Source organism: Mus caroli, unplaced genomic scaffold (assembly GCF_978045245.1).
Source record: "Mus caroli unplaced genomic scaffold, Mus_caroli_1 scaffold_13, whole genome shotgun sequence".
Taxonomy (NCBI): Eukaryota; Metazoa; Chordata; class Mammalia; order Rodentia; family Muridae; genus Mus; species Mus caroli.
The window spans coordinates 69,212,174-69,231,017 of record NW_028227268.1 but is presented as its reverse complement, the minus strand read 5'-3'; the positions used below and the strand labels follow the sequence as shown (position 1 = coordinate 69,231,017).

At 46.6% G+C, this 18,844-nt stretch overlaps 1 protein-coding gene across 2 annotated transcripts in view; it reads right to left on the bottom strand.

Annotated features, from left to right (window-relative positions):
- The window catches only part of LOC110305839 (cytochrome b-c1 complex subunit 8-like), a 65,608-nt gene extending 47,347 nt beyond the window's left edge, over positions 1–18,261 (bottom strand). The window contains exons 1-2 of one of the 2 annotated variants that reach the window (XM_029483744.2): positions 17,940–18,261; positions 8,392–8,497 (exon numbers count right to left, since the gene is read on the bottom strand). In XM_029483744.2, the coding sequence (XP_029339604.1) occupies positions 8,392–8,435 (44 nt within the window). In that variant the 5' untranslated portion in view covers positions 8,436–8,497; positions 17,940–18,261. Of the gene's footprint in view, positions 1–8,391; positions 8,498–17,939 lie in introns of those variants that run through there. The other variant, XM_085830018.1, reaches the window with a different exon arrangement.
- Between the last annotated feature and the right edge of the window lie 583 nt (positions 18,262–18,844).

Here is an 18,844-nt window from a genome sequence, read left to right as displayed (position 1 = left end):
CCACCTGGCGGAATGAAAGAACCAACTTACAAAAGCGGTCCTCCGACCTCCACGTGCACACGTGTGGAAGCAGCATACACACAAATAAATCTAATAAAAATTAAAAAGCCAACAGTGTGGCAAAGGGATCTTGGAGGTTGTTGGTTTTTTTCAATTTAGAAGCTGCGTTATGTACAGTCTTCAGGAAGCTGGGCTTGGTCACACTCCCTGGCTGTTTCTACTGAGAGACTACTAGAGTTTTTGTTTGGTTTGTTTTTGTTTTTAAAATAGCTCCCACGTACAGGCTTGTGCTCTATAGTTTGCACCTGTCTGTTTTGTTCAAACCATACCACAAAGTATGTGGGTAGTTTTGCTCCCATTTTACACATATAGAAACGTACGAGTTGAAAAGCTGAATTCCTTCCCAAGCATGCCCACATGCATCTGTCTCCTGGGCAAACCCTCCTGGGTAGCTCTGACATCTACTCTATCAGCAGCAAAAGCCACCACTGTTCTGTGGCTAAGACCAGTGGGAAGGGTTCTATGGCAACCAGGTAACCAGGGTGGCTGGAGAGAGTGCCTCATAGTCTTGTCCCATAAAGCAAAAAGATCGGCTTGAGGAGCCCATGCCTCCACCCTAACTAACCTGAGAGCAGGTGACAGGGCCTGCCCACCCAGCTACTCCCCATTCAGGCTCCAGGAGGATTCTGTGGTGCTCCAAGGAGATTGGCAGGACATGGCTACAGCAGGCAAGGGATAGGCTATACCAGGAACATGCCTTACCCCTAACCTTGCTATTGCCATTCACAGAAGCAAGAGGGTGGCACACCCTGTCCTTTGCTCCCATTTGCCTGGCTCAGAGGGGCTCTGCATGCCTAGAATTGAGGCTCCTGTGTGCTAAGGAAGTTTTCCCTTGCAAAAGCTAGAAATGGCAGGTAATGGTCTGGCCTCAGAAGATCTGTTTAGTATCACCATTTTCCCTTGAAGCCAGAATGAAATCTGGAGGGAGAGCATTAGCTAGACTGACCAGCTTTGGATTTGCTCAGACTTTACCAGGGCTTTGCGGAGTCGACCTCCAGGTTTACATTTTCCTCCCTGTATCACAAGCATCCTAGCCAGTGGTCCATGAGTCGTTACCCTAAGCCATACACTATGCTGGTTGTACAGTCATAGCCAGCCTTGCTGCATCCTTACCATGAATTATTTCATTCCAGTGCACAGATGAGGAAACCATGAGGACAGGTCTCTTAGGGACAGTCCAGGGGCACAGCAAAGGTGATCTGGCTGCTGTCAGTATCATGCCTGTCTGTCCTTCCATGCCCAGACATACAGACGTGTGTGATTGTTTTGAAAGCAAAAGAAAGGGGTTGGGGCCTGCATGAAATGAATAACAATCATGAAACCCTAGATACAGGGGTGTTTTTAATCTTTTTAAGTTTTGGGGTAGGGGTGTGGGGAGAGTGGTCTAGAGTGCTTGCCTTGTAAGCATGAAGGCATGATTTCAGATGTAAAACGCTGGGTGCATTGCTGTGCGTGTCTGTAATCCTAGCACTAGGCAGATGGAGCTGGGGTTGCATGTCCCTGGAGCTTGCTAGCCAGCCAGCCTAACTCCATCCGGAAGCTCCAGGTTCAGTGAGAGACGCTGCCTCTGAAAACAAGGCAGAGAGCAGCTGAGGAGGACACCAGACACCATTCCCTGGCCTCTACACACATGGGCGCTCAAGAACACCCCACCACCACCACCATCAATCTTTTGGGAGGGTTTTTAATCTTATTTATTTATTTATTTAATTTTTTGTTTTTTATTTTGAGACAGGGTTTCTCTGTGTAGCCCTGGCTGTCCTGGAACTCACTCTGTAGACCAGGTTGGCCTCGAACTCAGAAATCCACCTGCCTCTGCCTCCCCAGTGCTGGGATTAAAGGTGTGGGCCATCACTGCCCAGCGGTTTTTATTTATTTTTTTTTTAAAAAGATTTATTTATTATTATACATAAGTACACTGTAACTGATTTCAGACACACCAGAAGAGGGCATCAGATCTCATTACAGGTGGTTGTGAGCCACCACGTGGTTGCTGGGATTTGAACTCAGGACCTTCAGAAGAGCAGTCAGTGTTCTTACCTGCTGAGCCATCTCTCACCAGCCCAGTTTTTATTTTTTAAGCAGAACCAGAACCCTCTAGAATGGGGATGTTCCTTAAGAATTACTTTTCCCCTCAGACAGGAAGAATAGAATTAACCAAAGTTCACACTGGAGACTAGAGAGATCAAGAAAAGGGCCAACAAGGCAGAGGCAGGCGGATTTCTGAGTTCGAGGCCAGCCTGGTCTACAAAGTGAGTGCCAGGACAGCCAGGGCTACACAGAAAAACCCTGTCTCGAAAAACCAAAAAAAAAAAAAACAAAACAAAAAAAAAAAAAAAAAAGAAAAGGGCCAACAGCTTGGGTCTCCAGGGTCTTGGGGGAGAGGAGAGTGAGGATGTAAGTGCCCTCTCTGGTCAAGGTGGAGTCTCTCCAAACAAAATCAAACCGTGCTAAGAGAGTTTGTATACTTTGTTCTTTCCTATATTCCACTTTGCTTGTTTTAGGTTTTTCTTTTACATGGGGTCTCCTGAGCCTAGGCAAGCCGGGAACTCTATGCACAATAGAATTTAATTTTTGATTCTCCTGTCTCCACCTTGGCAGGGTTGGGATTACAGGTGGGTACCACCATACCTGATTTCTGCAAGGCTGGAGGCAGAACCCAGAGCTTCACGGGTGCTGGGTAAGCTACATTCCCCAGCCTTTCAAGTCCATCTTTCTAACCATAAAGACAGACTGTATTTCACTACAGAATTGGTCAGTAGGGTTCTCCTTCTCCCCTCTAGGGTCTGCCATCGCTTCTTGAGGGAAGGCCTGGTATCCTTTCTTCCCTACTACAAGTCCGTGCCCACCGCTCAACCTGGTACATTTTAGGTGCTTAGCTGGTTACTGAACACCCAAGAAATAACAAAGGAATACACAGAACACCTGGGTGCAAACCAAAGTTGGCAGGGAGTTGACAGACTCCAGTTCATGCAGTCCCCAGCTCCAGGGACTTGTCTGTCACATTCTTTATTCAGAGTGAGGAGAATTGGCCAGCTTCCTGCCCCAGCTTTCCCAGTGCCAACCACAGGGACTTTAGGTAAAGTCCCCTTTCACCCTGTGACAGATCAGATTAGGGAGTGATAGTCAAAGATAAATGTAGCCAAGTATAGACTAAAGATACACAAGGTCAGGGCTGGGTGGGGACCTGGTCACAGGCAAGGTCACCTGTAGCTGCAGATAGCACAAACCAGCTTATGGGACTCTTGAGGTGTGCTGACTCCAATCCCAGCTGGCCCTGTGACCTTGGAAAATTGTTCAAAAATAAAGCATTGCTTTTTCTAGATGTAAAGCAAAAATAAAAGTTTCCTGTTTATTCTCTAAGCATCCCCTCTGTTTCAAAATGTATTACTTTTTCTTCTTTTCTTTTTTCTTTCTTGGCATCAAATTCAAACTCATAACCCCACCAAAATCTGTCCAGCCAACTTATCTAGTATGATGGCTTTCGACAGCCACTCTCTCTTCACACCTGAGTGTCTAAGACAGACACCACCAGTCTTCTTTCCTCCAGCTGGAACTTATTGGAACTCCTAGGGCAAGTCTTATGAAGCCTGGTCTACCTGGGCTTTTTAGGGTATTTTCCATGTCTGTATAGATGACCCCAGAGTCCTGATCCTACTGCCTCCACCTCCCCAGTGCTGGGATGACAGTGGCCATCACCACACTGAGTTTTATACAGTGCTGGGGTTGGAGCCCAGGGCCTCTTGCATGCCAGGCAAGCCATCTACTGACCATGCTGGACTGCCAGCCCCAGGAGGACTATAAGATTGTTGGGGCAATTGTCTTTTCTTTTAGGCATCTAAAATACCATGTCAGGCTATAGCTTGGTAGCAGAGCACTTTCTTAACATGTACGAGGTTCTGGGTTTAGTTCCCAGCACCACAATACATACATACATACATACCATACCATACCATACACACATACTAGGCCAGTGAGATGGTTCAGAGGGCAAATATGTAACAAAAAAAATTTACAAATAAAACTACTGACTCACTGGAAGTTACACCTTATAATGTGTTTAAGAGTGACCCCAACACTCCCTCTTTGTTCCAAGCAAAGGAATGAAACCTAGAAATTAAATTGGAGACACATTTAAGCCACACCCCTTTCTACATGTTTGGCCTGTGTGTGGGGTGGGGGTCGGGGGGTTGGAATTCATTTATATTCCAATGCAGACCATACCACACCAGCAGAGGAACTCCCTAAAAACAGCCCAGTGCAATCACCAGTATTGCAGTCTCAGTGAAGGAAGGGCTGCCGGAAGGAAAACACAATTCAACTGAAAACTGCTAAGTGGTGACTTCAAAACAACCCAGCCGGAAATGCCTTATGACTGTGTCCCCGCCTGCTCTGTCCTTCCCCACGGCGCTCACACCTGTGTTTTACTCAAAAGCAGCAGCCCAGCCCCAGGGCTTTCTAAGGCCGGGTGGGCAAGAAGCTGAACACAGGCACACAGAGGTGGCAGGAGAATTCCAGCCACCCATGCTGTAGACAGTGGCAGGCTCAGGGAACAATGTCCTGTAGCTACCCAGCAGCACCCCAGGCCCCCAAGCTACTTCCCAACTTCTGCTGTTTCTCTCTTCTCTCTGGTTCAGGCCTCCACTGCTCCTACTCCCCTGTCCAGTCCACCTTGGAAAAGCCCTGGGAAGAGTCTCCACTCTCAACAACTACCCATTCTCTCCAGAAAAACCTCAAGACCCATACTTTCATTTCTTGCTTATTTTTTTAATTATTATTACATTTGTGTGTGCAGGTTTTTTGTTTGTTTGATTGATTGATTGTTTGTTTTTGTTTTTAAAGGAAAATTTAAAAACCAAAACACTCCCCAAATCACAAATTCATAGTTGGGGTGTCTACTGACCCAAGTCAGCCAGCATGAAATGCCCCGTTTGTCCCAGAGGTTCCTGGTTCATAGCAGTGAGTCAGACATGTTTGGGAAGACTTGTATGAGAATCTTAGCTATCTGTGACCAGCGCTTAACCAACTCAGATAACACCCATCTAAACATCTGCAAGCACTTAAAAGATGAAGACTGCTCCCAAAGTCACTGACTGGGATAACAGCTCACTTGCGGCAAGAATTTGGGTTCTTTTGTATCAGTTTCTAGAACAAACGGAGACAGCTATGTCCCTGGAGTTCAGTGTTCATTGGTGTGAGTCCCTCAAATGTGTTGCAAAACCTCGGTACAGAGGAGGGCTTTTCAAGTTTTAAAAGAAAACTTTTCCAGGCTGGGAGGTGGTGGGGCACATCTTTAATCCCAGCCTGGGAGGCAGAGGCAGGTGGGTCTCTGTGAGTTTGATGCCATCCTGGTCTACAAAGGGAGTTCCAGGATAGCCAGGGAGGCGAAACCCTGTCTCAAAACCAAACCACCACCACCACCACCACCAAAACCCTTTCCAGTTTGCAGAATGGAATCTGACACATTTTACCAGCTAGCTGTACCATCTGTCCTCTAACTGGTAATTTGTTAACTTTGTGGTGCTGGGGCCGAAGCATGCAGACTTGAACATCCTAGGCAAGCATTCTGGCTCTTGTGATGCGACTTCAACCCTTAACCAGTAAAATCTGAATCATGCAGATCAGGGAAGTTTGGCCAGGGTGTTTCAACCATTTGGGTTAAAAGCAACAGGACAGACAGTTGAATAAAGGATAGTAAGTGTAAAGCCAGGAATAGTTTGACGATTATGTTTTTGTCTCTCGTTAATTTCCCTTTGTTTTTCTGGTCAGTATGAAGATAAATGTGGTTCATCTCCCACCCGCTGGAGGCCAAAGGGGTAAGAAACCCACTGGGGTCTTAGGGGCATCCTAACTTGTTCTGTAAGTCACAGTCTCTCTCTCTCTCTCTCTCTCTCTCTCTCTCTCTCTCTCTCTCTCTTTAAAGTGCTGGGAATGAAACTCTGGGTAGACCTGTTCCCTGGGTGACACCCCTAGCCCTGGCTTCTGTACTTCTAACTAAAGAATAACATCAGCACCACCACCTCCACCACCACCACCAGCAGCAGCAGCAGCAGCAGCAGCACCAGCACCAGCAGCAGCAGCACCACCACCAGCACCAGCAGCAGCAGCAGCAGCAGCAGCAGCAGCAGCAGCAGCAGCTGTTGTTTTTTTTCTACCACTGAGCGACATCTCCAACCCTAATATTAGCTGTTTAATAACATGTTTGAAGTTCCATTTTATTTTGTGTGCCTGTCTGTGTGCACTTGTAAGCACCACGATGGACATCAGAGAACATCTTGTGGGAGTTGGTTCTCTTTCTCTGCCATGTGGGTCTTGTGGACTAAACTCAGGTCTCTGGACTTGGCAGCAAGCCCCTTCGCCTCCTGAGCCACCCCACGTCCACCCCCCTCCTCCTGGTAGTAGTTCTTTCTCTAGGCTATTGACCGTGCTTGAGAATAAACCCACTGCCACAGATAGCCAGAATGAAACAGCAAACAAATGAAAACAATTTAAGAGAGAGAAGAGAAAGGAACTAAACTGCATGGTGCCCATCTTCAGGCCCAGCACTTAGGAGGCAGAGGCAGGCAGATCTCTAAGTCGGAAGCCAGCCTGGTCTACAGAGTGAGTTCTCAGACAGCCAGGGCCACTGTTGAAACTCTGTTTCAAAAGAACAAAAACAAAAACAAAACAAAACAAAAAAACAAAGCCAGGAAGGAGGGGTGAAGGTAGGAGGGAGCAGGAGAGGGAGAAAGAAACTGGATTGTAAACAAAATACATCAATTAAAAAGTTGTTTTGGAAGGCTGGACTAATGGCTTAGCGGTTAAGAGCACTGACTGCTCTTCCAGAGATCCTGAGACCTTTGGAAGAGCAGTCGGGTGCTCTTACCCACTGAGCCATCTCACCAGCCCCATAAGTCTTTTTTTTAAAGGTGGTTTTGGAGAGTGTCACTGTGTAGCCCTGGCTGTCTGGGAACTTACTATGTAGATCAAGGTTTCCTCAAACTCAGATCAGCCTGCAGCCCTAGAACTAAAGGTATGAACTATTATGCCCAGACCCAAATTTAAATATTTTTTTAAAATTAGTAATTTTAGGCAAAAGACAAAAAGCAAACTTGATTTACAAAATACCTCTTTCTTCCAATCATAAAAACCTCACTCTTTTTTTGTTTGTTTGTTTTTTGTTTTTCAAGACAGGGTTTCTCTGTATAGCCCTGGCTGTCCTGGAACTCACTCTGTAGACCAGGTTGGTCTCGAACTCAGAAATCCTGCCTCTGCCTCCCAAGTGCTGGGATTAAAGGCGTGCGCCACCACCGCCCAGCAAAACCTCACTCTTAAGCATGGTGTTTGGTAAAATTAAGATCCAACTTTTCAGCTGAGTGTCTGGAATTCCACAGGATGAAGACAGTGTGGAGCAAAGCTGACCCAGGTTGGTTGGGGCTGAGCACCAGGGACCACCAAGGTTGCTGCTGATGTCACAGGAACCTTCTCAGGTGGGGACTCAGAGGGACCACAGCTGAGGGGCAGTCATCACACCAAGCCCAGCAGGTGAAATTCAGGGAGGGCCGGTAGAAGGAAGGAGGGGTGCAGTGACCTTTGGCATGAAAAGGCAGAGGTAATCTCAATAACAATACAACATTTGGTAGAAACACTAACAAAATGGGATAAAATAAAATAGACCATAAACCACCAGCAGCCCATGCAAGTCCACTGAGTTTTCTTTAAAGCTTTATTTTTTATGTCTGTTCATGTGCACAGCTGTGTGTGTGGGTGCCATGAGAGGCCAGAGGAACACATCAGTCTCTGGAGCTGGAGTTCCAGGGGTGGGTTATAAGCTAGGGACTGAACTCATGTCCTCTAGAAGAAGAGCATGTGTTCTCCACCCGCGAGCATTTGCAGCCCCCCCCCCCCCCCCGAGGTCTCTCCAGCCCCTCAAAGGACTGAAGCACAAAGAAGGTCTTAGGATAAGTAAGCTATTAAATTAATGGGTTGTGGGTGGGGTGATCAAGGGAGTAGTCTGGCCTTAGGGATGACAGAACTCGGGATCTGGTGAGCCAGGATAAGTCCCCAGTGGACCCTGAAGCACTACAGAGCAGCTGTGAGAGCAACTAAAGAGCCCAGCACAGATACCTCACACTCCAACAGACCACACACCTGCTGAGCTACTGGGGTGCACTTCCCCCGCTCCCACCCCGAGTCCTTCATTCCCTGCAACATTGTAAAGATAGCTGGTTTCACAGATTACGGTTTTATAGACGAATTGTGAATATCAACAAACAACTCCAACACGGAACACATGTGGTTCACATCAGCGCCTACAATCTAACGCAGGAGGCTGCAAAAGCTCACACTCACTCGTGGCTGGCTTTCAGGCAAGTCTTCAGAAGGAGGGAGTCCATTTTCTTCTTTCTTGGCTGTCCAGCCTCCTGACATCACAAGGAGGCCCGGGGCATGCTGCCACCTGCAGGCCAGACATAGAAACACTTAAGACTGACCCAGAGCACTCAGCTAAAGCCACCCACCAAAGCAAGCTCTTCTAGCCCTCCCTACCTCCCTGCCCTTTCTATTTTATTTTATTTTATTTTATTTTATTTTATTTTATTTTATTTTATTTTATTTTATTTTATTTTTATTTTGAGACTGGGCTGTGTAGCGCTGGTTGGCCTGGAACTTGCTTTGTGGACCAGGCTGGCCTCAAACCCACAGAGATCTGGATGTCTCTGCCTCCAGAGATTAAAAGGCATAGGCCACCACACCTAGCTGCTGTATAAATTTTATTTTTTAGACCTTGATATCAAAGCTGGCCTGAAACCTGTGATCCCCCTGCCTCATCCTACGAAGTGCTGGGACTGGAGGTAAGTGCCACCACACCTGGCAAGTATAAACATTAAAAAAATATTACATGTATGTATTCGTTGACTTGGGGAGGGAGTGTGTGTTGGCATGTATGCTCTACAGCATGTGTGTGGAAGTCAGAGGACAACTTTCAGGAATTTGGTCTTTCCTTCTACTCTGTGGGTCTTGGGGATTGAACTCAGATTATCAGGGTAGAAGAGAAGTGCCTTTACCCCACTGAGCAAGCTTGCCAGTCCCATCCAATTTTTCTTTCTTTCTTTTTCTTTTCTCCCCCTAACCCCAAGATAAGTCTTTCTACATAGCCTGGCTATCACAGAACTCACTGTATAGACCAGGCTGGCCTCCAACTCAGAGATCTACCTGCCTTAGCCCTCCAAGAGCTGAGATTAACACACCCAACCCACAGACATTTCTTAACGACAGCAGCTAACCCTCACACACAGCTGTTTCTTTTCTTTTTTTTTTGTTTTTGATTTATTTATTTATTGATTATATGTAAGTACACTGTAGCTGTCTTCAGACACTCCAGAAGAGGGAGTCAGATCTCGTTACAAATGGTTGTGAGCCACCATGTGGTTGCTGGGATTTGAACTCCGGACCTTTGGAAGAGCAGTCGGGTGCTCTTACCCATTGAACCATCTCACCAGCCCCAGCTGTTTCTTAAAAACAGCAGCTAACCCTCACACGCAGCTGTAGGCCATATGCTTGTTTTTTATTCATTTATTGAATCCTCAGAGCAACAAGTGAATGTTTTTTAAAAGGTCTCCGCCAGTCAGCCTGATGTCAAAATTAGGCTGGGTGATTAAAATGAAGAACGGGGATATCAGCTGATTTCAAAGAGGTTGGTGAGAAATGGAAACTTGGAGACGCTGAGTACCCTGGAGGCTGTTCCCACATCTTCACGAATACAGCACCGCCCTGGTATTTGTGGTGAGAGATGCATACACACAAGATAAATTTCTCCTCTCAGGGCTTCCACTCTACTTACTAGAGGTAACACAGGAAAGATGGTAAATGCAGAGCAGGAGCTGCACAATGGCTCAGTGGGTAAGTACCTGCACACAGCAAGCAAGCAAGCATCAAGACCTGAGTTCGATTCCCCAGAACTCATGTAAAGCCAGGTGCAGTGGTGCATGAATCTATACTCCAAACGCTCCTGTGGGGAAGCAGGAGATGAGACAGGAGAATCACCCGAAGCTCACAGGCCACTTAGCCAGGAGTGCACAGCACAGAGGCAGCCAACACAGACTCTGCTTCTAGCAAAGTGGAAGGTGAGGACCATCGGCTGAACTTGTCCTTTGATCTTCACACATTCACCATGCCTTGTATATCCACGCGCGCGCACACACACACACACACACACACACGCACGTCCATAGTACACATGCGCACTCACAGACACACACGCTGAGCATGAGCAAAGCATAGACGGTAGAAAACAAGGTCAACAAACAAATCTCGTGTATATTCCTTTGTCTTCAAGAACCATGTCAGGTTTTGCTAGGGATACAATCATAAGTAAGCTTTAGCCAGGCTCTTAGCTCCTATGGAGTCTTTACATAGTAACTGTGGTCCCTGCCGCCTAGAGTGTTACCACAGGGAAGATTTGCTACTCTCTGTAGATTGAGAACATCCTGGGTGGGGTGGAGACCTGCAGTAGGAAGCATGCTCTGTGTACAGGTTAGTTCACAGACAGGAAGCTGCGTGGAGGCAGCGGGCGGCTAAGAAGGGGCGTGGCCAGTCTTTCAGTGCACTGGATGCCAAACAGTAGGTATCCTCTGTGAACCACAGCAACTCTCAGGGTCCTGGGCAGAGAGGAGTAATGTGCTCAGATGTGTGTTTTTAAAAGATTATGCTAGGTAGTGAGTTGAAAGGCAATCATCTCTCCAAAGATGTGGATTCCTGAGACTGTCATAGGCTCCTGCACACAGACAAGGGGGTGATGCAGACGTGAGTGAGTGAGTGTCTTGAGAAGGAGAGAGCATCCAGGTGAATGTATTAATCACAGTTCTTCCTTAAGGGTTCCTGAAAGAGTGCGATACTGCCAGACTCTCCATTTTGGGACTTCTGCCTTCCAGAACCCTTAAATAATGAATGTGTTATTTTAAGCCACTGAGTGGTGTGTGCATGAGCAAATGACAAGAGGACAATTTGTGGAATTTGCTTCTCTCTCTCATGTGTGATCGAACTCAGGTCCTAAGACCTGGATAACAGCAGTGGGAGATGATGAGGCTGTGTGTCAGAGAGCAGCCTTCGGTTCAGTGAAAAGCCAGATCTAGTACCCCGAAAAGACTGGGAGATGATCAGGAAGACTGCTTCCCTGCAATGTACCCCCTGCTCCAGCCCCCTTGCTGCATGCAGGGTCACAGGAGCCTAACTGGATTCTAAGAGCATAAAAAGACCAAGGCCTGCCTGCAGATGGCAAATCTGGCAGACTTAGGGGCAGGGGAAAGTTAACTCTGTGTGTGTGTGTGTGTTAATATATAAAAATGGTTTGTTTGCAAATGGTATGTGTATGCCTGGTGCAGGTGGAGGCCAGAAAACAAAGCAGCAGAGCCCCTGGAACAGGAGTGATGGAACCATGAGCCACCATGTGAGTACTGGGAATTGAGCCTGGCTCCTCTGAAGAACAGCCAGTGTTCTTAACCACTGAACCATCCCTCAAACTCTCAAGTTTTTGTTGTTGTCATTGTTTGTTTTTAAATTTTACGTGTATGGATGTGTGCCTACATGTAGGTCTGTATAGCACATGTATACAGTGCCCATGGAGGCCAAAGGAGGACACTGATCCCCTGGAACTAGAGCTACAGACAGCTGTTTGCTACCGTATGGGTGCTGGGAATTGAACCTCTAGAAGAGGAGCTGTAAATCCTGAGCCATATCTCCAGCCCATTGGTTCTTGAAACAAGGTCTCATGTTTCTCAGGCTGGCTTCAAACTCAAGTAACCAAGCATGATCTTGATCTTCCTGCTTTTGCCTCCCAAGCTTGGGGATTAGAGGGACTTGCTATCACACTTTTTTAATTTTTAGATTTGCCTATCTTTGCATGTTCATGTGATGGGGTGCATGCAGAGGCCAGAAGAGGGGATTAGGGGGCCCCCTTTATCATTTTCTGTCTATTCCTTTGAGGCAGGGTATCTGCCTGAACCCGGAGCTGCGAAGCTCAGGGATCCTTCTGTCTCCAGTGCCCTCAAAGCTAAGTTTCAAGTAGGCATGGGACACCTAGCATGTGGTGTGGGTGCTGAGATTTAAGCTGCAATGCTCATAATTGCATAGCACGTACTCTTAATGACTGAGCCGTGGCTCCAGCATCCCTCCCCCCAATCCCTGGGTTTGTGCAGTGGAGGGGATGGAACACCAGGGTTCTTGTGCAGGCTGGGTAAGCATTCTGCCAACGGAGCTACATCACTGGTGCCCAGCAGCTCAATTTCAATTTCCATGTTCCTCTAGCCAGTCTCCTATTCTAGGGCAGGGTTTTTATGGGAGCCTTCAGTTACAAGGAAGTTTACACAGAGCGATAGAGCATTTGGTTTAACTGAGCTAAAGTAAACGCTGCAAAACCTGAGGAAGTGACTTCAGCATCTGCAAATATTCCAGAAGGTCTCTGTGCCAGGAAAGGTCAGCTGAGGACCAGAAGGGCAGGGATTCCAAAGTATACTTAGGAGAAATGTGAGCCTCTGGGAAGCGTCACTGTGCAGATCCACTTCACTGTGCATCTTCAGAGAGCCACGGGGAAACTCTTAAACGTGTCTGAGCCTTTCCCTTCCACTCCTCAGACAGTTACACGAATAGGTTACAGATAAATGTGATGGTTAAAAATCTCTAAAGTGGAAAAAAAATAAATGTGGATTTTAAAACAAAGCAAGAAGAATTTAATAACATGGGAAGCTTCCAGATGACTCTTCTGGGCAGATACTATCTGTAGGAATACTGGAGAAAGCTGGAAAAGAATAGTAAAAACATGCTCAGAAGGTATTGGGGAGCCAGCCAGATGACTCAGTTCAGTAAAAGGACTGCCGCCAAGCCTGTTGACTTGAGTGCAGCTCTGGGGACCCAGACGGTAGAAGGAGAGAAACTGGCTTCCCCATGTTATACTTTGATCTTCACACATATGTGCACACACACACATGCACACACATAAGCGTTTGATAATTAAAACATGCTAAAAGGTTTCATGTTTCAAAGAAAGTAATAGATTCTTATTAATATTTGCCACTGATAGGAAAATATGTTTTAAGAACTGAATGACAGGGACTGGAGAAATGGCTCAATGGTTAAGAGTACTGCTGTTCTTGCAGAAGACTTGGGTGTGAGTCCCAGCACCCACATGGTAGCTCACAACCACCGATATAACTCCAGTTCTCAGGGATCTGGTGCCCTCCTCTGACCCCCATGTGATTCCTGAATACAAACGGTGGACATATACTCAGGCATACACACACAACCATTAAAATGAAATATATATATAGATCTATCTATCTATCTATACACACACATACATATATATACACACATATGAATATGTATATATATGAACTGAATGATGGCCCTTGTAAAACTTGGCACTTTGCAACTTGGCACTTTCCAATCTCTAATCAAAAAATGGTCAGGAAAGCCAGACATGTAGTCCTAGCTACTGGAGATTACAGACTAAAGGCAGAAGGTTGAGAGGACATACTGAGTAAGGCTCTATTTTATTAAAGAAAATTAAAAATAAGCATGAGGGGCCAGAGAGAAGGCTCAGTGTTAGGTCACTTGTTGCTCTTGATGATGACAGAAGTTCGTTTCCAGCACCGTATCAGCTAGCCCACAACAGCCCAACCATCTCTTCTGGTCTCCAAAGGCACTCATGGGTATGTCAGCGTACACATGAACATACATATATGTACAAATATACACATCAGCAAAAATAAATCCTTTTTAAAAAGAAAAAAATGAAGACAGGTCCTATCTGAAACCCTAGCTCTTAAAGAGGTAAAGACAAAGGATCATGAATTCAAGAACATCCTTAGCTACACCTAGAGTCAAAGGCCAGCCTGGGCTACATGAGGCCCAGTCTCAAGAAACAAACAAACAAACAAACAAACAAAAACCAAAAAAACCAACCTGGGGGTAGGAGGGGAATAACTCACAATAAATATATGCCAAAGTGACAGAACGAAGACCACATCTACACTGAACCAAATCAATACAGACCAGTTAGATCCTACTACTCAAAGACAAGGCTTTTAAAATAATTTTTATCGTTAGAAACTGGATAAATTAGGACATTCCATTTAAATAGAGGTGTGTGTGTGTGTGTGGCCTATGACTTACATAATTTGGAAAACTGTAGAACTATGTTTGTAAGAGATAGGAAATGGTCCAGGAAAAAGCCACCACTGTAATCTTGTTTGCCTACAGAAAGTGTTTCACAGAAGCAGGAGTGAACTTTCCTCTCTCATAAACACATATACACTGTTTAAATCTACTACAAAATGCATGTAGCCAACAAAATATAGAGAAATGAACACTAAGTATAAAACCTGAATCAGCGTGGTAGGAGCTATGGAAGACAAAGCTGACTGGTGGACAATAACCAAGACAAGAATTCCTTCTGCAAAGAGGCTTACAGGCCAGGTGTAGTGATGCGCACCTTTTTGTTTGTTTGTTTGTTTTAGATTTTATTTATTTATTTTTAAAAATATGACAAGTATACTATAGCTGTCTTCAGATATACCAGAAGAGGGCATCAGATCCCGTTACAGATGATTGTGAGCCACCATGTGGTTGCCGGGAATTGAACTCAGGACCTTTGGAAGAGCAGTCAGTGCTCTTAACCAACCTCCAGCCCGTGATGCACACACCTTTAATCACAGCATTTACTCCCAAGTGTTGTATCACACAGGCAGGCAGATTTCTGTGAGTTCAAGGCCAGCCTGATCTACATAGTGAGTTCTAGGATGGCTAGAGCTACATAGTGAGACCCTGTTTCAGAAAACTAAAAACAAAGCAAAACCTCAATCAATCAATCAATCAATCAATAAAAAGAGGTTTAGCAGGGCAGAGAGAAGATCATCAGGCAAGGGTACTTGCCATCAAGCTGGTGACAGGTTCAATCCCAGGTGTCATGACAGAGGGAGAGTATCAGCCAGGTTTCTCTCTCACCTTCATATGTGTGTCATGTCAGGCACATGTGCCGGCCCCCCAGATACACATACAAAATTAATTTAAAAATAAAAAGGGTCTAAACAGAAAAAGACCACATGAACTGACATCTTTAAAGTCATAAGACTGTCACCTAAATGATCGACGGCTCATCAATTAAAAGCACATTGCTCCATGGCCAATCTTGGTTGTTAACTTGGCCAAATCTAGAAATCAACTAGAACCCAAGCAGCTAGGCACACTGGTGAGAATTTTCTTGATTGTCTTCTCTGAGGTGGGAAGACTCACCCTGAATCGGGGCCACCCCTTCTGGTGAACGTCCATATAAAAGGGCTCGGGAACTGCCTGCTTGCCCTCACTCTCCCTGGACCGCGAATGCATCAGCTTGGTTTCTTCGCTGCTGTTAGAATCCACTTCTTTTTTTTTATTTATTTATTTATTTATTTATTTATTTATTATATGTAAGTACACTGTAGCTGTCTTCAGACACTCCAGAAGAGGGCGTCAGATCTCGTTACGGATGGTTGTGAGCCACCATGTGGTTGCTGGGATTTGAACTCTGGACCTTCAGAAGAGCAGTCAGGTGCTCTTACCCACTGAGCCATCTCACCAGCCCCTAGAATCCACTTCTTCAGTAGTGCAACATAGACTGAAGACTAGCAGCTCTCTAGACATCCTCTGGGGGTTCACTACAAGATGGGGACGGCAAAGACATCCAGTCTCATGGCCTGAACAGCTACTGGAATCTTGGCCTTCCATTCAGGAGGCAGCCGCTGCTGGATTACCTGGACCACAAGCTGTAAGCCACTCCGGTAAATCTCCTTTTAACACAGACATCAATTTATATGATTTTAAAATCTCTCTCCCATATTTTCAGGCCCACATGAGTGTTCTATCAACTACCAATGAGCAGATCTCTATCCTAGATGAGCTGTGTTTGAATACAGAAAATAGGATATGCTGCTCAATTTAATGTTGTTATAAATTGGCAGGGAGAGGTGATCACAAGATTACCTTGCCAAATACAGAATGAGCATTTGATAAAATTTTGTCCACAGCCAAAAGCAAAACCAAAAGTGTTTAGAGACAGAATTAGGAGGGCCTCTTTGCCCCACCCGCACCACCCCACAAGTCTAAGTCCAGATGGCGTAGTCACTGTGATGCACTCTGCTCATTTTTATCAGAAAACAATATTGGGGGTTTATTTATTATCCATGGTTGCTGCTTCAATTTGGCTCAGAGGGAGAGAAAGGAGCCCTGGAGAAAAAGGAATAACTTGTGAAAGAAAGCAAGCCACGGGGCTGGTGAGATGGCTCAGTGGGTAAGAGCACCCGACTGCTCTTCCAAAGGTCCAGAGTTCAAATCCCAGCAACCACATGGTGGCTCACAACCATCTGCTACGAGATCTGGCGCCCTCTTCTGGAGTGTCTGAAGACAGCTACAGTGTACTTACATATAATAAATAAATCTTTAAAAAAAAAAAAAAAGAAAGAAAGAAAGCCACAAAATGAGAGATAACAACCTCATTTTTCTGGCATATTAAGCAGAATGTGTTAGAAGCCGTGCCTCCCCATACCATCCTAGGATTAAGGGTGCGAAGATCCAGAGTTTTGTAAACTTAGGACATCTGGCAATCTTTCTCAAATTCAGACCCCGCTTTTAAAGTTCAGATCAAGTTTTGTTTCAGCTGTGGACCTAGGGTCAGATCCCTGAGATTAGGTGAAAATAACGTTTATGGAGACACAAGTTGAGTTCAAGCTCGTCCTTGCCAAGCACACACAAGTCAGGCAAAAAGCTGTCATTCAAATATAAGCAGGCACCTGAAGACTTGGTCATTTTGCTTTTAGCTCTTGTCACTTGTGCCATGTGTTTCATCTCTGCTGTACAACAGTCTCACTAAGTAGCCCTGGCTGAGACCTGGAACTTAGCTGGCCTGGAACTCAGATACCCCTCTGCCTCTGCCTCCAGGGTGCTGGGGTTGTAGGTGTTCTCTATTGAACCATATCTGTACAGTTTTTCTTGCCAGGGAAGGTGGATGCCCCGAGGGCAGGGGCTGTCTCCAGAGTTTGGGATGGAGTCCAGTATTCACACCTAAGTGTGTATACATCACTACAGGCAAGACAAAACAGCCACCATTTTCATTCCTCTGTGGGAGGCAGGAGATTGATCTGTGGTCTGGGAAGGTCCCTGTCCATCTTTGCTGGCATGGACTATGGTCCCTTCATAAAATGACCCTCAGACTTCACTTAGGGGAAGGACACCAGAAGAAGGGTTGATTCTAGCCTAGTCTTAATGTCTATGATCACGAAAGGGAAGCTGCGTTTGCAGGGTCTTGTAACGCTCAGGAGGTAGGACAGGTGCACAAACCTTGGCAGCTCAGTGGCTAAGGCTGCCAGGTAAGGCTGGAGGGGAGGTTGCGTTCCTTGTGAGCTCAAGTGGGGCAGTGGGTTCTGCATTCAGATGCATACTCCCATGAAAGAGTGTGTGTGGAGGGGGGCCGCAAAAGGCAACATGGGTTCAGAAGGATTTCTACAGAAATGGGGAGAGAAGAGGAAATGGGGGATGAGGGTGTGGGAGAGGGACAGACAGAAGGAAGGAGAGGAGGAGAGGAACAGACAGAGGGAAGGAGAGGAAGAGAGGGACAGAGGAAGGTGTGTGTGCATGCTACAAAAAGAAGCTCACTTAGGTGGCCAACGCACCACTGGACCCTGGACTGCAATATCCCCAGAGCGCTGGTTCCAGGCTTCCCAGATCCTCCTGCCTGGCCTTGTGGTTCTGAGCCACTCGGACCCCAGCCCTGCCACGCTTAACACGCCAGGCGTCCCTGTGACCCGCGTGGATCCAGAGCTTGGCACCAGCACCGCAAGGAGGAGCCCGCGAGCGGCAGGGGCTGCACTTACCTCTCTTGTGGGCCCGGGGTCCAGGCGGCCGCTCTCCTCTCCCCTCACCTCCGACCCCATCACCCGTCGTGGCAGTCGACCATCGAGGTTGCCTCTTTGTTTCTCTTCAGAGAAGCTATTAAAAGCAAAAGCGAAAGTGAAAACTAGGGGAGGCAGGACTGGCCCGAGCTCACCTTGAGCGAACGCAGACCACGGGCGGGCGCTGTGGGCTGGCGGGGCAATGCGCGCGCAGGAGCGCGCGTTCACAGCGCAGGGCTAGTGGTGCTGCTGCGAAGCCCCGGGAACACTGGCCCACGCAGGAGCCAAGGTCACCCGGCTGACCACCAGTGACTCAAGTGTCCGTGCTCTGGGCTGGACTTGACCAGTGGCAGCGGTTTGGGCTGGGTGACTGGCACTGGGTTGCCCTTGGTGGAGGAGACCTCGACCTTGTGGTACCAGTGTGTTTTCAACCAACCTAATGCTGCAACTCTTTAATACAGTTCATGTTGTGATGGCCTCCAACCATAAGATTTTGTTGCTACTTCATAACAAAATTTGCTTCTGTTATATTGAGGAAACAGAGGGCTGCCAAGGGGGTGGCCCTAGGTTGAGGACCACTGTGAAGACTTACTGTGTAACAATCGTAAGTGTTTTAAGGTTTCTTGTTGCTATAGATAATGGCTAGTAACTAGACTCTCTATGTAAGACTAGGTATGTAGTAACTAAACACGTAGTAAGACAAGTAACAAATCAGCGAGGGGATGGGAAGATAATTTAGTCAGCAAAGTGCTTGCTTTGAGCCAGGCGTGGTGGCCTTTAATCCCAGCACTCAGGAGGCGGAGGCAGAGGCAGGCGGATTTCTGAGTTCGAGGCCAGCCTGGTCTACAAAGTGAGTTCCAGGACAGCCAGGCTATACAGAGAAACCC